Source organism: Fistularia commersonii, chromosome 2, assembly GCF_037954325.1.
Source record: "Fistularia commersonii isolate RoL2024-O1a breed Wild chromosome 2, RoL_Fcom_v1.0, whole genome shotgun sequence".
Taxonomy (NCBI): Eukaryota; Metazoa; Chordata; class Actinopteri; order Syngnathiformes; family Fistulariidae; genus Fistularia; species Fistularia commersonii.
Window position 1 is genome coordinate 16,761,201 of NC_141285.1, and position 17,181 is coordinate 16,778,381.

At 41.8% G+C, this 17,181-nt stretch overlaps 1 protein-coding gene across 5 annotated transcripts in view; it reads left to right on the forward strand.

Annotated features, from left to right (window-relative positions):
• Positions 1-17,181, forward strand: part of zmiz1a (zinc finger, MIZ-type containing 1a) — a 108,444-nt gene that overhangs the window by 72,433 nt on the left and 18,830 nt on the right. For all 5 annotated transcript variants that reach the window (XM_086170887.1, XM_086170897.1, XM_086170870.1 and 2 more), the window contains 3 exons: positions 6,600-6,707; positions 9,203-9,316; positions 11,473-11,578. In XM_086170887.1, coding sequence (XP_086027013.1) covers positions 6,639-6,707; positions 9,203-9,316; positions 11,473-11,578 — 289 coding nt within the window. In that variant the 5' untranslated portion in view covers positions 6,600-6,638. The remainder of the gene's footprint in view (positions 1-6,599; positions 6,708-9,202; positions 9,317-11,472; positions 11,579-17,181) is intronic.

Below are 17,181 nucleotides of genomic sequence, written 5' to 3' on the forward strand. Positions count from 1 at the left end.
AGAATTTATTGCGCTCTGTCATTTTAGTTTGGTATGGTAACACTATTAATTGACTAATCATTTACATTTATCAAAATGTTTCTCTCGGCTGTCTGCTCCACTTTAGTGACACAATGATTAGGCAATTAACTGAGGAATTGAAGACAGAAGTTTAATCCGCAGCACATTTTGTTATCAATCACTCAGTCACCTCATTGTTCTCAGATTGTATGAAGATTATACTACATCAGGATTTGTCTTATGCTTTTTTTGCATAAATGCCAATGACATGGCACTTTGGAAACAGACTAAATAAGCAATTGGAGGATGTAGTCTCAAGCTGGCAAAAGCAGCAGTGGCTATTTTTCCTCTTTCCTTTTGGCTGTTAAATGAGGGAACTTTTTTATTATAACCATATTTACCAGGTAACACATGCTTTAAAAACAAAACATGAATTCCCCGCCCCCCCCCCATGTCATTTTTGGTACTCGCTTGTTCCCAGTCCCTCCCTAAATAAAACCCAAATGGCCAAGAGAGGGCACTAGTTTAGCACATCATGCCCTCTTTTAATCTCGTACATCAAGTGGTGAAATAATCGGCTGTTCCCTGAGGTATCTGGTGGTGCATACCCGCAATTCTCCATAACCAAAGCGCCATATTTATAGACCGCAACAGAACAGCTCACATATCTTCACATCACAGCTGTTTGCATTGCAGTGTTGGGTGTCACATAGCTGCCCGGTGCTCCTGTGGATGTCACGTTAAAAAAGATAAACAAACGGCAACATTTAAAGCTGTTATTTTTTTCACCCACCCCTGGGAGAAGTTATTTCACTTTTTTTTCCCCAAGAAGCTGGTGGCTATGATGCTGTCTAGAGGGTTGTGCATTATATAGGCCGGAGGGAGCGATATGACTAATAGTTGGTTTTTGCTGAGACGGAAGGGGGAAGAGATTAGAGGACAGGATTAGCGGAGGGGGGTCTGCAAAATGATGCAAAAACAAAACAAATATAGTCTGCGACAGGCATACTGTATGATAGAGGTAGATCAGGAGGGTGAAATTGTAGATAGGGAAAAAGAAGACCAGGGCCAGAACAAAATTAAAGCAATGAGGACTGTCTAGCTATTGGAGTTTTCCACTGGAGATAATATGAGAAAGAGTTGGTGGCATTTTACCGACACACTGAGTGCAGAGATTGTGGGAGAAAGAGAGAGAGAGAGACCAGGACAACTGAGTGGTGTTGATTGGCCTGTTTGAAAACACATGAACTGCAGAAGTGAGGGAGAGTAGCTCTGTGTGCCGGGAGAGAGTGTTGCCCTGTGCCGTGCCACGCTGCAGCCCAAACCACATTACAGCAAATGAATCCATTCCGCCTCCTGTTATGGCAGCTCTTGCACGGGGCCCCAGGAAGGAGGAGGAGGTAGGGGGAGGGAAAAAGAGAGGGAAGAAGACTGGCAGGAGGGTTGAGATATGAGGGACGGGCACAGAAAAAAAGAAAATGATAGAAATGGAAATGGAAGGTGGTGAAGAAGAGTCACATGCTGGGTGGCTCTAATGATGTCTAAGGGCTATAGAAAAGGGGAGCAAAAAGCGCATAGTGTCTGTGAGGAAGAAAAAAAAGCTTTGGCCATATAACCAAAGACAAGTAGGAGGAGGAAAGACAATCCCCCACTGTGTCCAGAGAGCAGGAGCTGGATTGTAGTTATAATATTCAGCTGAATAATGAAGATGATCTCTGGCTAGACCTCATCTGCTCCAGAGATGCTGTTTACACTTTAAACCATACAAGAAATAAAATATGAGCATAAAATAGTAGAAAAAAAGTACTGGTTTCTGCGTAGAACTCTGGGAAGAATTATTTTCAAATTGAATCCAACCAATATACACTATATTGCCAAAAGTATTCGCTCACCTGCCTTGACATGAATCCCTTGCCTCGCATATGAATTTAAGTGACATCCCATTCGTAATCCATCGGGTTCAATAGGAAGTCGGTCCACCCCTTGCAGCTATAACAGCTTCAACTCTTCTGGGTTTCTGGGAATTTTTGACCATTCTTCCAGAAACGCATTTGTGAGGTCACACACAGATGTTGGACGAGAAAGATGTTCTGTTGTGTTGAGGTTAGGACTCTGCAGGCCAGTCAAGTTCACCCACACCAGACTCTGTCATCCATGTCTTTATGGACCTTGCTTTGTGCACAGGGTGCACAGTCATGTTGGAGAAAGAAAGGGCCAGCTCCAAACTGTTTACACCTCTGCATCCCACACTTTGCATTGGTGATGTGTGGTGATGTTCGCACTGTTCTTGAGCTAATCTGAAGGCCACATGAAGTTTGGAGGTCTGTAGCGATTGACTCTTCAGAAAGTTGATGACCTCTTCCCGTTATGCACCTCCGCACCGCTCCGTCAACTCCGAGTCCAGTGACGGTGCTTTACACCACCGCGCCATTTCCGACGCTTTGCATTGCACTTGCACAATGCACCCCAGCATCCGCTGACCCCGCTCTGTCAGTTTACATGACCTACCATTTTGTGGCTGAGTTGCTTCCATGTTCTTATAATACAGCTGGCTGTTGAATGTGGAATATTTGGGAGCAAGGATATTTCACGACTGGATTTGTTGCCCAGGTGGCATCCTATCACAGTTCCAGGCTGGAATTCACTGAGCTCCTGAGAGCGACCTAGTCTGTCACAAATGTTTGTAAAGACAGCCTGCATGCCTTGGTGCTTAATTTTACACTACTGTGGCCATGGAAGTGATTGGAACACCTGATTCCGATTATTTGAATGGGTGAGCTAATACTTTTGGCCATATAGTGTATATTGCATAACATTTTAAGAGAAGTATTCTGCATGAACAGAGGCATTTAATTATTGTTGGTCGACTTTCTGCATGAAAATGTGAGAGTGATTTAGTTTTTTAAATAAATCATTCAGTCACAATGACCTTGGTGTTGTATAATGTATTCCGTAAGAATATCATTATTGAAATATTTATTTATCGTTCAAAATTAGAATAGGTTCATAATACAACTTGAAATTAGATGCATAGATATACCTCTTGTGCTTTCAAGATTAAAGGTATACTTGGAATGTAAATATTGAAATATAACAGAAGTTAGTGAATTATTCATGTAAACATTAATCTAAATCAACTATCTTTCAGTTGCTGTCACATTCTCCTGCATGCACAGCAGCAAGCGCTCACAAAACAACAGTTAGAGTTTATTCGAACAGCTTGTAAATACCCAAACGTTCTGTGCATATGAATATATCTGGGAATACTAGAACTTTTATTGATCTAATTTCCCCCAGTTTTGTTTATGATAACCATTTACAAGTGATGACAAACGCTTAAAAACTGATTGAACGGCATCTCAGTGTTGCTCTTAAGAGCTGAAACAACATCTGAATTTTTATTTTGTTGACAATTTTGCTTGTATATAAACAAATTTTACAGATATCTGAAAATATACTGAATGAGTCTTTTTCTTTAATACATCCATTGTCGTCCTTCTCACTGTTCTCATGATGTGGATTACAATCCACATCATGAGATAATGGGATGAGACAAGGAGGTGTTTCAATCCAAACACGCACTTCTTCAATCAGACCTGCCACACACAGTACACTGGAGTGTATCCCGAGCCCTTGTGTATACGAACAACCGATCACATTTGCAAAGCAGCGGTACTTGACAGAGGTGTTTGTCATATGTGTGAAATGAGAAATCACTCATGCCACTGAGTGATGATATATACGTGTGTGCGTGTGTGTGTGCACGCTTATGTTGATAATGAAGAGGTCATTTCAACACTTTCATGGCTCCTTTCTACACTTTTCCCCTCTTGCCTCCTCCTTGTAATATTCCAGTGCTCTTCATTTTACAGTGCTTTTGTCTTTGAGTACATATTCCTGCTCCCCACAGCTTTGCCCGGGAAAAAGAAATGGGAGGAAATAACTGTGTTTTGGAGACAGATCTTCCTCATATCTCAGTAGAGGGTGGTGGTGATATGAAAGTGAATAGCGATGTGGATGTGTGACCTTATTTTCCAATTCTATTAAAAAGTGAATAACGTGTTAAAAAAATAAATCAGACACAGCATTTCTTACCTGCCTTATGAGTGTAGAATGATAATTTCTGATAATTTCCATTTCATTCCATTCCAAGTGCTTTCTTCCTAAGGGTTCATTTCTTCATAATGGCACATTCATACATATATGTATATATATAGATAGATTAAGGTATGAAATTTCCAAGGTGATTAGTTACCAATTTACATAGTGATTTACAGCAATTAAAAATCATGAGATTTTATTTGAGAAAAGGGACCACAAACATGAAATTGATACATCATACAAAGGTGACATTTGATTTATATACGCATTTTGCCCAGTTGTGTCAGTGTAGCTGTGTTATCTTGATTTGATTACATTCCTGCTCTTCATAGCAGCGTCCTTGGAGTAATATCTAAAGGGTGGTTGAACTCGGCATAGTGTAACTTAATGCAGATCCTTTGTTTTGTACTTTTTGGCGAACAGTACAGAGTGGAGCTGATTAAGATGTTTCAAAGACTGTAAAGATTAAACAGGCCTGTTCTCACTGTGAACATGCTTAAACAACAACAGCAGTAGCTCAGTTTATCGAAGACATGAGACAGTGTTCTGAAAAAAGGGTAGAAGTGAGGAAAAGATCGTGCTGTGTTTGAACTCTAAATTTACTTTCTTCAGCTCATGTGTGATGACAAGCTTTTGAGAAGTTCAGGCTTAAAGTGTCAACATTTTGCTGGTTGATCATTGAACTTGTTCCACTTTCCATGATAATGTGGACTTTTTATTTTGATGCCCGACAAGGAAGGTGACAAAGTGGGTTACTTTAGATTCAACACTGTTTCCCCTGATCTGTGTAGTGTGGTCTTGGAAAGTCTTGCAATCTAGACTGTCAATCAAATTGATCAATTTCTTATCTCTTTTACATTACCAACAGCCGGGCAAGCCAGTATCACTTTTACCTCGTTCATTTTCTTTATTTTCTGTACAAGTCACGAAACCACCGCCTGTTTATATGAAAGGGTGGAGGATAAGGAAGGTATATGTCTGACCGAGTGAAAGCTCAAGAGAGAGGAGACTGGTTAAAAAGAGGCACCTCCTGACCCTGGAACCCCCCTTACACTCCTTACTCTTTGGTCTTAGCTGCGAGTGTGTTAGGACAGCGGGACAGGAGCAGTTAATCAATAGCCACAAGGTCAGGCGGGCCGGCTCTTTGGCCGGAGTTTGCCCTGAGTGGTTCCATTTGCCCTGGTTGTGAAGCAGTAGGAGAGGGAGACATCTACTGGGCTTTACGTGACACCACAGCACAAAAGGCTTGGGTCATAACTTATGGTCTCATTACCCGCGGTGTGGCTTTTTGCCTTGGAGAATGTTAGTCTAGAGATTTTTTTTTCCCACTTTGTGATGAAGAGGCTTTCGACTGCCCTTCATCTGACCACATTCTGCTCGTTTTCCCTCAGAATTCCCCTTAATACATTCAAGCAATGCATCACTGATGTGTAAAGACCGTCTAAATGCACTCCAGGTAATTCCACTCTGGAAAAGCTTAAGCTCAGAGGATTAGTAATACACTCTTATTCTCTAAGTGTTCCTTTTGAAGTTTTACCTTTACACTTTATCAAAGTGAAGAATTCAAGCTTTTGTGTTTACACGCTCTCAAGTATGTGTTTGTATTCGTGCATATGCGTGCATATGCTTGCTAATATGTGAGGGAGAGAAAGAGAGAGAGTGAAAGAGAGTGAGAGACAGGAGGAAAGAAAGGGACAAGAAAACAGTGCACATATTTGCAATATTTTCGAAGATAAGCACACCAGACCGAACATTACACATGAAAATTTCCTGGCCGGGCATCGAATTCTCTCTCGCTCTGTTTCTCACAGCAGGGGACCTTTATCAGTACTGAGCAGCTTTCTAGAGCCCTGGCTCCCCCCGCTCTCCCCTCCCCATCACCCCGGTTCACCTTTTGTGTGGAGGAATCTGAGGCAAACCAACACTGATGTAGATAAACACAGAGGGACGGTGAAGGCCGAGAGACCTCACTGGCAAACCAGCACGATACCTATTAATCCAGCTTTAACCCATTTCCTGAGATGGTTAGAGCCACTGACCGTGGGTGGGGGGTTAGTTTTTGGTCTGACCAAGGGCTGCTTACACAAAAGGAACTTCTCTGAAGCCAAACCCAATCTTCCACCAGATACAAAAAATGAATTTGTTGTTAGTGCATCATTAAAACCCTGACTATGAGATTTCCCGCTTTTTAAACGAAAGACATATTGACATCCAACATCAGTTGTAGAAAATCGGGCTGTGAGTTTAAGATTTTTCTCTGGCAAAATAACGAAGTATATTTTCCTGCCTTCCTTTTTATTGATAGAAATGTGTTTCTGTGGAACATCTGAGCTTGATGTATTTGGCAAAAAAAAAAAAAAAAAAAAAAAAAAATGCTTGGGGTGGATTGAGCCTTTTGATGACTCAGTGCATAAACAAACTGGCTTCCCAGACCAAAACCCACCTATTTAAAAAAATAAATAATAAAAAAAAACGTCAACTCCCCTCTTGTTTTGCAGAGTGCACAACTTTAATGGCGTCCCGGTAGAGACAACACGATGAACACGCTACCGTCGATGGACCGGCACATTCAGCAGACCAATGACAGGCTGCAGTGCATCAAACAGGTGAGTGTGGCCCTGCCATACGAGGGCTTCTTTAACATCTCTTATAGCTGTTTAGACAAACTCTTTCATAGAGGAAAACCTAAGAAGGCACCTGTGCTTTGCTTTTAACACCTTCTACAGCCATTTGCTTTTTCGGCTGTTAACTACGGCCACACAGCTCACGTTACACGAGGTCATAGAAAGACAGTGAAAGAGAGTGTGAGAGATCATGAGCGAGAGAGAGAAAGAGAGAGCTAGAGAGCGGGATCTCTGACAATAAACACAAGGAAAGTCTTCCAAGGGATCTGCCACATAAAAGACTCTGTTTCCCCTTTTGCTCTTGTGTTCCTTTACATCACGTTCATGGTGCATGACATATGCATGCCCTTGTTGTGGTTTTGCTTAAATGCTTTCAAGAGACTCTTCACAGACAAATTCAAGCAGAGCAACAGAGACAGACATAACCCAGGGCTACCGCCTCAGTCTGTGATTAATAGTCTACACTGACTAGCTGGCTGGCAGGTTGTGGGCTCATTTGTTCATGCTATGTTGGTGTGATCCTTTATATCTCCCAACATTCATATGACACCAAGCCTTACATCGCGACTGTGAGTGATAGGTCTTGAGCTTGTTATTATAAGGTGATATTCCTTCCTATTTGATCTCCATTTTCACCTCTTAATACCCGTGTAACAGTCTTTATCTAAATTGGCTGTGATTGCCAACAATTTGTCAGCGCAATTGTGTGAAGCTCAAAACCTTGAGAAGCGTTATTTTCTCTGCACGAATTAACGAAATTGGGGGAATTTACACGTCGTTGTTCATAAGGCATCCGCGCTTGCTTTGTCTGGTATCATTTAAGCAGCTCTAAATAATACCTGAGACTTCATAAAAGCACATTTTTAAGTTGATATAGTTGTAGCTCATACAAAATCCCACTTTGAAGGTGTAGAGTTTGTCTGGGATATTGGCGCTTGTAGCAGTTTCACTCAGATGGTTTGAGGAAAGCCTCTGGCAAAGAGCCAGGTGTTTTTCTATTTTTTCTTGCAGTCATGGAGGCATTGCACAGCCTAAACCTTGGGTGGTATGAAACGGGTTAGTCAGTCCATCATTTATTTGTCTGCTGCCCCCACCTCCCCTCCAGTCCTCATCCAACCCCAACGAAAAAAGCAACAGAATCCTCCTGCAGAAACTCACTCAGCAGAGCTGCTTCTCTCTGCTTCCCGTCCCATCACACCAGAGTCGATGTTGTCAGGCAGAGATGGTGGCAAGCGTTGCAGTGGGAAGAGCTGTGAGTTCAGATGTAGACAGACAGCCCCTGCTGAGCTAGTTCTGATTCCTCTCTCGCTGGAGGCTGATATGCCTCCCATCAAGCAGCAATAATGTTAGATTATATCAGTCATCTTGTACAAGCTCTTCTCCGTCTCACTCAACAAGAGCATCTCTCATTTCTCTCACTCTTTCCGCTTCTTTTCATCATCAGTCAAACTCCTTTGAGAGCCGGAGTCCATGGCAAACGTTGTAATGGCTAATTTTCACATCACAAAAGATGAGTCACTCAAGGCCTCTCTTGAAACTCATGATATCATTGGTGGCGTGCTGAGATTTTCTCAGTGGGCGGGTGCCTGGCTTGACATGTTGGGCTGCGCTTTCCCCGAAGTGGCCTTTTGTCACATATGGCCAAAAAAGCTGCCCTTTCTGAAATGCTCACCTCTGCCGCCCCCCAAAGACAATAGTTCTACCTTCTGCGCAGTAACATACAAAGACAAGACTCCTCAATTCCAGATGAGAATAATAAATGCTTTCAAGTGGGCTCAATCTCACCAGCTGAACAAGCTGCAGCTCTGTGCCATTTCAGAGCTATTAACCTCCTGAGCCGTGAAGAAAGGGAGCCCAATTTTAAAACCGCTTATTGTGTCCTGCCAGCCCGAGTAGCCTTCAGACACTGGGAAGAAAAGACTCAACTGTTTCAGGCCTCAGTGAACAAGCAAGATAGACAGACAGAGACTGAAAGAGATTAGACAACACACCAACAGCGTGTATTGAGTCTGCACACATAGCTGCCAGGACCAAGGTTGTTTTCTTTGTGCACAGCCAAGCCAGCCAGTGGACTTCTGGTGCCAAGGCTCCGTTACATTCTGGAAAACAGGCAATGAATAAAGGGAAGAGAGAGAAGGAGGATTGGAGGGAAAGATTTGGTTGCTGTGTGGGTCATGAGGGTGAGGGCTGGGTGTTGCCAAGAGGGATTAACAAGAAACACTGGCATCATTGTTGATATGGGTGTGATCTTCTTCCCACAATGCAGTAGAGGCATGAGTGGGTGTACATTGGAAAGAGTCAAGGTCCTCACAGGGTCATGCAGCAACACAAGACATTAAATCAGTTGGGTTTGGAGGGAGAATGCGAGGCTACAATACGATTTGGTTACTGTGTTTTTCCAATTTGTACTTCACGTGTAAGAAAAACACTTGTTCATTATTTCTTATTGTTTCTGATGGGTTTCCGTGTTTGTGCAGCACTTACAGAACCCGGCCAACTTCCACTCAGCCGCCACAGAGCTACTAGACTGGTGTGGAGATCCCCGGGCCTTCCAGCGACCTTTTGAGCAAAGCCTCATGGGATGTCTGACGGTATGCTGATAAAGGTTTTTGCTTCAGTTTTTAGGTACTTTTTCAGGCAACAAGGGGAAAAAAAAAGATTCAATTTTGGGTTCTTTTGCTGAAGTTACAAACAATTGTCTTATACTTATGAGGATTTGATGTCATTCCTTCTATATTATGAAAGAAAAAACAATCACGATGAAGCTATAAACACACACTTTTGACAAGTTGCAACTCAAGCTGTCAGATTCTAGTGACAGAGGTTAAAGTCTTTGTGCCCCCACTGCCCCACTGCTCCTCCTCACTTGTGTGTGTGACACACATTCCAGCACACAAACACACATAAAAAAAAGGAGTGTCAGTTACTAGTGAATATTCCCTCTAATTTCACTCGCTGATCTGCAGACAGTGCCAGAGGTGTGCCCTGCAAATATGCTCGAGGTATGTGGAAAGAAAAAAACAAAACAAAAACACTCAGCGTCTAACAAACACGGTCTAGTATGAAAGACTTTCTGTAATAGCAAGTTTCACACGACAAATGCTGGAATCAGTTTGATGCACCGCGGGAACATTGTCTCCAGCACGAGTGGTAGCGTGAGCAAACAGATAAACGCTCATTAATGTGTAAATCACAATAAAAGCCTCTTAAAGACAGATAAAGAGCTATACAATGTAGCCCACCGCTGAGATCCGCCTCAGCATGGGGCTCCTTCTATCAGCTAAATTGTTTCACCAGACTCTCAGAGAGCAAACAGCTTCTTATCAGGGAAAATTACAGTGTTCAACAAGTATCTATGAATTTTTAAGGGTTTCTCCTCTTCAAGTTACCAACCTGATTATGTGGAGCACTGAGCTGAAATATAAATATAAATTTGCATCTCTCTCAGGCAGTAAGCCCATGAGATTTGTTATAGCTGAATGAAACTGAGTGTATGCCTTGTGTGGAGACATTTGTTCCCTCTGGTATTTTTGTTACATTTGGAGGTCATTCTCTGTTCCCTGGTGTAGTATCAACTATGGAGCCAATAAAACATGACATAACTGAGCTGTCAGTACATCGCTGATAGCTCTGTCTCTCCCTTGACAGTGTGCATTATTTGTTTGTGTGTGTGTGTTCTATCTAAAATGCGTATAATTTCTGCAATCAATCCAAACACCTTATTATATCAAACCACACATAAATGATGATGGTAACTTTTCTTTTAAAAAGATAATAAACCAAAAAATAAACACATCCAGGACTTGTATGGCATGTGACATTCCATCCCCTCTTATGGTGTTATTTCACATCATCTCGATATGGCTCAAACTGACAGACGGGTAAGTATTTCAGATAGTTAAACCAGTATCATTCTCGTCAGATACTTAAGATGTTACCTCTTTCATGAAACAATGTCCCTTAGGTATTCTGAAACAGGATTATTCCCATAAATCGCATGATATTAACATTCAAAAATCTCAGTGGTTTAAGCAGCCATATTACCTGCAACAAAGGCTCTTTAATATCACAACTAGCTAATGTGCTTGCTCTCTTAGGAGGCACCCTGGCTGACCTTGTTAACACTAATGAGTGTTTTGAGGTCAAGCAGAGCAGAGAACTTGTCATCTGTTTCCAGATAATAGCAAAGGGGTTTCCCTTTTAGTGTTGATTTACCCGTCTCCCGAGGCCTGTTGAACATCTTTCAGCACCATCTTTAAGTTTACACGGTAGTACTGCAGACTTCTGCTTCATGTCCTGTAAAAGCTCAGTCTCCCTTTTCGAGTCATCAACACATAACTATGAAATTTAAAGATATCTATACAATTAGACTGTACACGTACACCGTCTTCAAATTCAAATTTAAATCGAAATCCTGATATGCACATCTTCTGGGCCTGTCCCAGTGACTGAAGCTGCAATGGTGGGCAAATATTTTGCCTGTGAATCCCGGAAATAGTCGTTGATAACATACAACTTCTGAACATAAATAGATTATGGGTTTACTTTGTTTTGTTTTTCAAGGTAAGGACTACAGCCTTGTGAAGTTTTTCAATTTTTTTGCCTGTGAATCCTGGAAATAGTCGTTGATAACATACATTTTCTGAACATAAATAGGTTATGGGTTTACTTTGTTTTGTTTTTCAAGGAAAGGAACGTATTTGTTTCTCTTCAGCATTATACTCATGACCTATTGTGCTTGCCCCAGGTGGTCAGTCGTGTGGCTGCTCAGCAAGGATTTGACTTGGATCTAGGATACAGGTTGCTGGCTGTGTGTGCTGCCAACAGGGACAAGTTCACTCCTAAATCAGCAGGTAAGACTGGACATATTCGCTCAAATGCCAGCAGGCGCTTGTTCGTACATTATTTCATTTAATGCCACCGACTTGCAATGAAGTGGGCAACATTGTTGGCTCATTGTTCTTCATGTTGTGATGATTTCTGGTTTTGTAAAATAGAACGGTTAATGCTCTTATGGCTTCACTCCAATGATCTAGTTCTTTTCCATTTCAAAACTACTGACTGCTGTTTCGAGCCCAGTATTATTTGATTTATTACCACGATGCACAAAATCAAGCAAATGGCACAAGTAGCCTTATTGAGGACTTGTCAATAGTTAAAAATAAATGGATGTGTTTAAAAAGTGGCAAAAAATATGTAGTGTGGATTATTTATTTTATTTCAACAACTGGTTGCAATTCAAACAACACAGTAAAATCCCATAGAGCATTATAATGTCAGGTATTTTTAGGTCCCATTAAACATTTATGTGCAATTGAGATGGCGGTCTCACAAAAGCAGTCTCCTCCCCAGTTTCCCACACAAAAAAATGCACGAGTACAGGCATTCTGTCCGCGGACCCACCAAGCTAGAGACAGAGAATAATGCTATATCGAGATTTTAGCCTATCAAATCTAATTTTCCCAACTCTCCTAGTTGAACAGGAGTACCCTGTGCAGGGAAATGTGCAGAGGGGTTAGAGATAGAAGGGGAAGTGTCATTGTCGTGCGCTGGACCTCTTACTCTGCCTGACAGAAACCTGACAAAGCTGAAGCCAGCCAGTCAGAGCACAGAAACCTTTGTTCAGCAGTTACATAAGGAAGAACGGTATAACAAAACATCATGATTGCTCAGTCAGATTTTTTTTTGACACAGTGACAACAGTGAAATTGACACTGATTCTGTAAATTCTCTTGTGAAACACATTTAGAAGAATTCATCTGCTTGTGTTTTATTTTCTCTTTGCTAAAATGGTCCTATGATATCCATATTCTCTGACTATTGCCTTTCAACTGTAGTGAGGGCATCTTGTTGGAAGGACCTTAAGTGGGCAGGCAGACATTAGTGTACAATATTGATTACTGCTTTTCTCTCTGTGTTCCCGTGTTGGGATAATGAGATTGTTGTCCAGGCATGGCTCGGCCTGGCTGGCTGTCTGGACCAGACTGACAGTCGGAATCATCTTTGGGCCTGTTGATGGTTCTGGGATCTAATAGTAGGCGGCACAGCAGTTTCAGGAAGGGCTGTTTATACACGGCGGACAAATAGGAACTGCAGTGTAATTATGCAGGGTGGGGCAAAGGGAGATGTGATGCAGCCAGTCATCAGACAACTGTTAGGCTGGGCTGCAGATGCGACTCGGGCCAGATTCTACTCACTGAGCATCTTACCTTCCTCACAAGGGCAATCTGTCTGAGAAAGCAGACAGGGGGGCGACAGAGGAGACATGATGCATACTTGAACTCCGAGCTACATGTGTGCACAAAAAAAAAAATCACAGCAGCACTGCTTTTACTGCTTAGTCAGTTTTTATAACGTGTGTGTGTGTGTGTGTGTGTGGCTGTGCGCGCGCACCCATCTGTCAGGGTATTTCTACACATGACTTTGAATGTGCAGACCTAGCACAATCGTCTGATGGGCTACATGGCGACAGAGGGCCGCAAAACTGACACTTGAGAACCCAGACAAGGGCCAGGTAGTCTGGGATGCTCTCTGTGGACCTCTTAGGGGAAGAGCCATACTCTTAATACTGTGGATCCATCACACTGATATTTTTTCTCAGAGGGTCAGATAAAAAGGAAATTGATAAAGCAATTATCACAATTTGATGACTTGAACTGTTAGTGTGAATGTCTCGCACCACATCCATGTAATGTCTTTGTGCTGCATATAATACAATATAGTGATGGCAAAGATATCAACATCACCTGAGACCATTAACAAGTATGTTAATAATCTTTCACACAAGTCCTAGGGTACAAATGAAGTGAGAAGATAAAGATCAAACCAGGAGACATCAGATAAATAGATGGCCACGACCTTCTTTTTCATTCTTGTAGAAGCAAGTAAAGTATTTCAAATCTGTTTTTAATCCAATAAACAACTTTCAAGCCGAAGTGGAAAGGAGCAGTGTCTAAATTGTGAAAAACTGCTCTGGAAAAAGAAGTCAGGATTCTGCAGCCTCTGTTGTTTGATATCCTCACAGTCAAGGCAACCTGCAACATGACCATGACAAGTTTCATATTTAACATTAGGGCAACACAATCTCACCATTTTTCATCCAAAGTATTATACAATTGCAATTGTTATTATATATTTATATGAAGTTGAATGTGTTTTTTTCTTCTTCTTGGACCCTGCCAACCAATAGACGTGGTCGATTTTAGATTTAGTGGCTTTGGCCCCTTTTCGACCGGCATAGTTGTTCAGAGAAAATTATTGGTGGGGGAGATGGTTTGAGGATAAACAGATATATAGTAAAAATAACATTTTCCATCTCACTTGTATGAGTCCAGTGTGTACCCTTAATTCTCCATTTTTATGCTCTCTCCCTGGAAAATCTATAAATGTCGCAAACCAATATAAACTCCCGACTTTCAGCAACTGAGGAGTTGGTGTTTTGGGGAATCAGTGTTTTGGTATAATCTGTGATCAGCAAAAGACTCACAGTACGTGCCGTTGCTGAAGGTATGATTTCATTGATGCTATTAACTCTTCCCTTCTTCAAATGAATGTGTACCTGTGTTTATTTGCATCCTACTATTTACCCCTCTCACTTGTACTCCACTTTGATGGAGGTTTCTTTATCAATTATATTTCTTATTATTCATACTGGCGAGGATACACAGCTACATGGCTGTTGGAAAATTATCAGGTGTCACTGAAAATAACATTTTGCAAGCTCCAGTTATTGTTAATCATACTATACATCATTCACAAAATAAATATTGTGACTAAAAAGGCTCATTAGTTTATTACCTTATATCAGCTGCAAGTAGATTTCCAACAGAGCGGTTAATTGAATCATAGCTGTGCTGTTGCCCTACAAACACACTGTGAAGTTCTGCAGACAGCAAATCAGATTAAGCAGCTGATCTATCAAGCGTCTCTCCTCGGTAAGTCTGCTGCCGTCAATTCAAACTTTAAATTATTTCTTGATTTGGAAATTCAGTTAACAAATACCTGTATTTCAAAATATATACTATAGTAAGTTCTACTGAGGTTCAGGGTACATATGACAGCTGATATTAATTTGATTGAATTGATGTTGATTCGAGATCAGACCACTCAGCATTCATTTTCAAAGAAATGTGATAAATTTTCAAGTGGATCAATATTCTGTGCCTGTGTACACGGATGTTTGCATCAATGAGTAAAAATACTGCTTGGTCAAACCATGATTTGTTGTAGTTGGTGTGCTGATATCTTGTATGTACGACGCAATTCGCTCCCACTGTCTTTTCCCCATATCTTCTGATATTTCATTAAATGTAGTTTGGGACTGATTGTTTTTTGGCATGTATTGTTTTCAACATGATTTGACATAGTCTGAACTAGCCCGCTCCTGGAATGACAGTAACATTGTTGAAGAACTACCTTAGTTTATTAGTCAGATGCAGGTTGCTGCCTGTTGCTGCGTAAAGAAATAACGAATCACTCATTGATGTTGGCATTGCACGTTGTCAGATGACAACTACTCATAGGCAAACATCCACTCAGCTGTGTCAACAGTGACAGAAAACCTCCTGGGTGTGGCTGGAACTCACCCCATGTCCTGTGAAAAACACATTCACACACACACACAGTTCAAAAGCATGAAACTCTTACAAATTTACAATCCGCAGAGGGGAAAAAAAAAAAAAAGAAAAAGTGCTCCCATCAGGGCTTTAGGAGACAATGTGCCAATGGGTCAGTGTGTAAACACACACGAACCCTCTGTCTTCTTTTGTCCTGTACAGCCTTGCGTCGCTTCCACGTTTCTTCTGAAATTACTTTTCCTTGATAGATTTTCGCACCCTGTCTTTATCCAACTTTGAGCTATGTGTGTTGAACCAGAGGAAGGTGTACACATCCTTTTGTTACTGACCCAATCAACCTTACAGACTTTTATATTTAATTACTGCTGAGTAAGAGCAGCACACTGAATTATTAACAGGAAACAGGGTTTATTTTTAGTATACGGGCCTCTCTTCTGACACTCTCTTGTGGTTTGCATTAGATGATGAAATCTCTTTGCAACACAAAACTACCTTTCGAACTTCACTCTTAAGTTGATGGAAATGCAGCTTACAGGAAAACACTTACTAGAGTAGTGGCATCTCCAGCCTCTTGCCGATTGGATCCTCTATCGTTTGCCTCCTAATTGGTTTGGTTTGGTTTACACAGGTGCACCTTGCTGATGCAGTAATACAGTTATATAACATACACAGAGGAACATGTTCCTTTTGAAAAGTGGATGAGCAAATTATTTACATTCATATTTTGTTCCCGGTTAACTGATCTGGCACTTGTATCTCAGGACTAAGCCAATTGCTCCTCCCACACATCATGGCTTAGGGCTATGACACACCCTACTCATATAATATTTGTGTCAAACAATGCCAAAGTAGTTAGTTTTAATACCTCATGGGACATTTGTGAGCTTCTTGATGAGTGAGCGTGTCTGTCACAAAAGGGCACTTCCATCCGCTGTCACAGGGCCAGTAGGCTTCCCTTCTCTCTTGCTGCAACGGCTTCATATTTAGCGTGGAGTGAGAACAATGACGGTCCTTCCTGTTTAGTCATCCAGATTGTGTTTTTGCCACACTGGGTTATGTTCAGGGCACCCGGAGAGAAGATGAACTCATATTCACCCTTAACCTGCCGTTCCTCTGATTCATTTGTGCTCAGATATTTCTCTGCTAGACTTGATGTGTCGTGTTGGATTTACAAACCGGCCTGTGATGAACATCGGAGGATATTGTCAACTTAGATTGTCTTGCAGTCCGGAATCCCTTACTTCCTGTCTGTCTTTGAGCCAGTGGATCTATACGCCTCATATTTGTCCCACTTCCTCCATCTAGTGCTGGCTTCCAGCCAGAATGTCGAGCAGCTCCCTTGACCTTTCTTTGGTTTTTCATTTATTTGAGATTGCAGCTGTTGTTTCTTTGTGTTTTGCCCCCTCCTGACACTTTGCAGTTGTGTTGGTGGATTATGCATGTGTGCAGTCTAAGTGAGTGATGACAGCTTAGAGAAACAGGGCAGCAGAGTACTGGATAGACTAGAAACATCAATAATAGCACCTCACAATAGAGGTGAGAAGCACTGTAATATCTTGCCTTCACTATCTGTACTGTTGTTTGTCTGTGTGTCTATTTTCTGTCTTTATATCTCCTCATCCTCCCTCTTCCTTGGCTGCCTCCTCTGCTCCCACTGTCTATTCCTCTCCCCTCCGCCCCCAGCCCCTGCTGTCTCTAGTGTGCTGGAGCCGGTAGCAGGTACAGCAGGAGCCCATTAATGCAGAGCCCTACTCTGATTGGATAAGCCAGAAGGAACCATGAGACTGCCTCTGAATAATTGATGTGCATTGTGCAGACACTGGACAAGGGGAAAAGACAGATCAGAGAGCAGGGGAGGAGGAAGAAAGTGAGCAAAAGAA